Below are 3,501 nucleotides of genomic sequence, written 5' to 3' on the forward strand. Positions count from 1 at the left end.
TATAAAAATTCAGTGATATTCATATTTGCCCCTCTGGTTTGCTATCGTAAGAGCACTGTTTATTTTTTAACAGCAGATAAGTGAAATAATATTTTTGTCCTTATAATTAAATATATCCCTCCAAAAGCTCAAATTGTTAGAATTATGCAAAAATATCCTCTAAAAAAGTATTTTATTCAATAATATAAGAAGGATAAAAATGTCAATTTAATTCATTTACTGACCAGGGTTAAGTATTTTACTTATAGTTAACTATATTTTTCTAACGGATTCTAACAGCTATTGTATATTGGAAAATATTAGCTAGTACTTTTCAAAGGATAAAAATAAAAAGTTGAATTTGTAAGAATATATCTGCTATTCGATATATTTACAGAGAACTATATGTAATTAATCCTAAATTTTATCACATTGTTTAATATTTTCACAAGTGGAAAGATGAAAAATAAAATAGAATAGAAGAGTACTATAAAAATTGACCGGCTAATAATGGCTTCTTTTCAATCTAAATTTTATCTTGAGTTAAATCATCTAGAGCTAATTTTTAACTTTGCAATGTATTGTTAGTGAACTACGTATGTAAACTTAGGAGGTATGCATAACTTTAGGAAGTAATAAGTTATTAATTCTCTATTCATGGAATAGGTCATGTGAACTCCAATAGAACTTATTCTATCTGTTTACAGAGACTACGGCCATGATCTGATGGTTCTCGGTCAATTTAACACCAATTTTATTTAAAGTTTGTGAAAAATGTATTTTGGCATGTCTGATTCAGGGGCAAGAATGCTGGAAGCTTCAAAAGAGATAGCAAACGTCATATGCAAAGTCGAGATGGTTGTCGTTGTGAATGACGACATTGCGGGTGATGAGATTGTGCTTGACACGAGGAACACGCATATAGGAGACAAGGTTTGGGACTAAAGTTTGAAGATTAGAGACCGATTATACAAGTCATTTTAAAGCACAGGAATCTATTTGCCCATAAAAATAGTTTGGTATGAGAATGACCTATGCAAAAATGGTGAATGATTCATTATTTTTTTCAAATCCAACTTTATTTTACTGTGCAAAAATTTAAAGTAAAATTGTTACGTTTTCACATTTTGAACAATAGAGTTATTATATCAAATAATTTTCAAAACCAAATTATTTACCCAAATATAAAAGTATATAATATTATTTAGGATAAACTTCAATTCCCCGCTCTGCCACTTTTACTTTGCCACCCCGTAGTTTTAAAAATTACACTTATCTATCATGTATTTTTATTTTTATTTTACTGTTAAAAATTACAAAATGACACCCTATTTAACGATAGATTTTTGTAATAAAATAAAATTACGAAATAGTTAAGTACAATTTTTTAAATCATAAGATGATAAAATAAAAATATGCTAAACTAGAAGGAGCCAATTGAAATTTATCCTATTATTTAGGGTAAATTTCAAATACCCCCTTGTAATTTCACACTTTCTCACTTTAAATACCCTCTGATTTAAAGTGCATCAAGTTAGCCCTGTGGTTTTGCACTTTCTCACTTTAGTACTCTGTGGTTTAAAGTGTATCAAATTAGTACCCTGTGGTTTTATTTTTCTCTTTTTATTATCTATTTCACTAATTTTTTTCTTAAATCAGTGACAAAATTAAAATTAAGGAGTACTAAAGTGAATATTCGATAAACCTAGGTAGGGTATCTGAAGTTTTTTTTGTATATAATTTAACGAAATATTAACAGAGAAAAAAAAATCAGTGATAAAGTTAAAACTAAAGGGTACTAAAGTAAAATATTCGATAAACCTAGATAGAGTATCTGAAATTTTTTGTATATAATTTAACAAAATATTAACAGAGGAGCCGACAAAAAGAAAAAAATGAAACCACAGGGTACTAAATTGATACACTTTAAACCACATGATAATAAAGTGAGAAAGTGCGAAATTATAGAGTACTAAATTGATAGACTTTAAACTATATGGTACTAAAGTGAAAAAGTGCAAAATCATATGAGTGGTATTTAAAGTTTTCTCTATTATTTAATAAGAAAATAAAAATTTCGAAAATATCCGGTAACGGTGATAGTAACGTTTCTTACCCAGCATATTAACAATACGCGTTCCGGTTCCCGTTTCCCGTTTCCCGTTTCCCCTTTCCCGTTTCCCCTTAACCCTTGCGCCCCTATAAATATATATACTAATGCCCCAACTGAGAACCCTCCATTGCTAAACTCAAATTTTTTCCTCTTCCCTTTTTTTATTTTTTTTACTCCTCAAAAAATTTTAAAATATATTTAAAGTCTCAAAAAATAAAAAAATAAAACAAAAAAAAAAAATGCAAACCGTTAGCTTGTATTCCTCTCGGCCTCCAATTTTCCCTCCACCAATCAAAAACCCCGCGTTCCCCTGCACGCTTCCCCGAGCAATCTCCCCCCGCCGCCGCCGCCCGACCGCCTCATTTTCCGTGCCGAGGAGGCGCGACCGAGGCGGCGATTCGGTCGACGAGGATTTGATCACGCTGCGGAAGCGCATACGCGAGATGCGGGACGCAGAACGTGCCAACGATGGCGGCGACGACGACGGCGACGAGGGTCTGCTGACGACGACGTCGGATTGGACGGAGTGGGAGCGGCAGTACTACGAGGAGCAGTACTTGTCGGACGTGTGCGAGTTTGTCGGGCTCGTGCAGACGCTCCTGATGAGCACTCGGCCCTCCGTGGCCGTCGGATCGATCGCGCTGATCGGGCTCAGCGTCCCAACGGCCCTGATCCTGATCGCCTTGCGCCTGGCAGAGGCGTTGGCGTTAATGCACGGAAATTGATGGTGGATTTTCTTTCTTTTTTTTTTCTTTTTTCTTTTGTATACAATGATTGGTTATAGTTACTACAGCTTTAGTTTTTTTCGGTGTTCGTGTTTTTTTTTTTTTACCTAATATCAACATTTAATGCAAAGTCGGCGCCGTTACGTACATTGTAATGATTGTGGAAATAATGTCGTTGCCGACTTTGGTAGCTATAATTATGAGTGTGCTTTTTAATCTTTGGTGATTAATTTATTTAATTTGGAAAAGAAATATGAATAGATGTATCCATTTTCACAATGCACTCATATTTTTCAACAATTCATATGCGAATATACAGCGGATACTAAATTTTTATTATTATATTTGCTAAAAAAAGAATTTGAATTCAGTTACGAATCGAATTTGTATTTCGATATTATTAAAATAATAATATATATAAATATGAACTAAAATTAGAACCAATAAAAATAACAGTTCACACTTCTATTCAAACTCTATATATTTTTTTTATTAAATAAAATATAATATTTTAACAAATATAAATGCAATTTTAATATGAGATTTATAGTAAAATAAATAAAGAACGATACAAAAAAAACTACTTTATTTCTCTACAATGCGCGAAAACCGTCGGATACGATTGGATTAATTTTTAAGAAACCATATCGCATCCATTTTTTAAAAATTTTCTTGGGACACGAA

The 3,501-nt window shown here is 32.4% G+C and overlaps 1 protein-coding gene across 1 annotated transcript; it reads left to right on the forward strand.

The window, feature by feature from the left end:
* LOC109710650 lies at nucleotides 2,250-3,100 on the forward strand. The gene has a single exon (XM_020233371.1). The coding sequence runs from the start codon at nucleotides 2,332-2,334 to the stop codon at nucleotides 2,815-2,817; it is 486 nt and encodes a 161-aa protein (XP_020088960.1). The 5' UTR covers nucleotides 2,250-2,331; the 3' UTR covers nucleotides 2,818-3,100.

The sequence above is a fragment of the Ananas comosus genome, linkage group 5 (assembly GCF_001540865.1).
Source record: "Ananas comosus cultivar F153 linkage group 5, ASM154086v1, whole genome shotgun sequence".
In the NCBI taxonomy this organism is placed as follows: Eukaryota; Viridiplantae; Streptophyta; class Magnoliopsida; order Poales; family Bromeliaceae; genus Ananas; species Ananas comosus.

What these genes read in the sequence shown, in the direction of transcription:
- LOC109710650 (XM_020233371.1), top strand. Translation starts at nt 2,332, where the DNA reads ATGCAAACCGTTAGCTTGTATTCCTCTCGGCCTCCAATTTTCCCTCCA.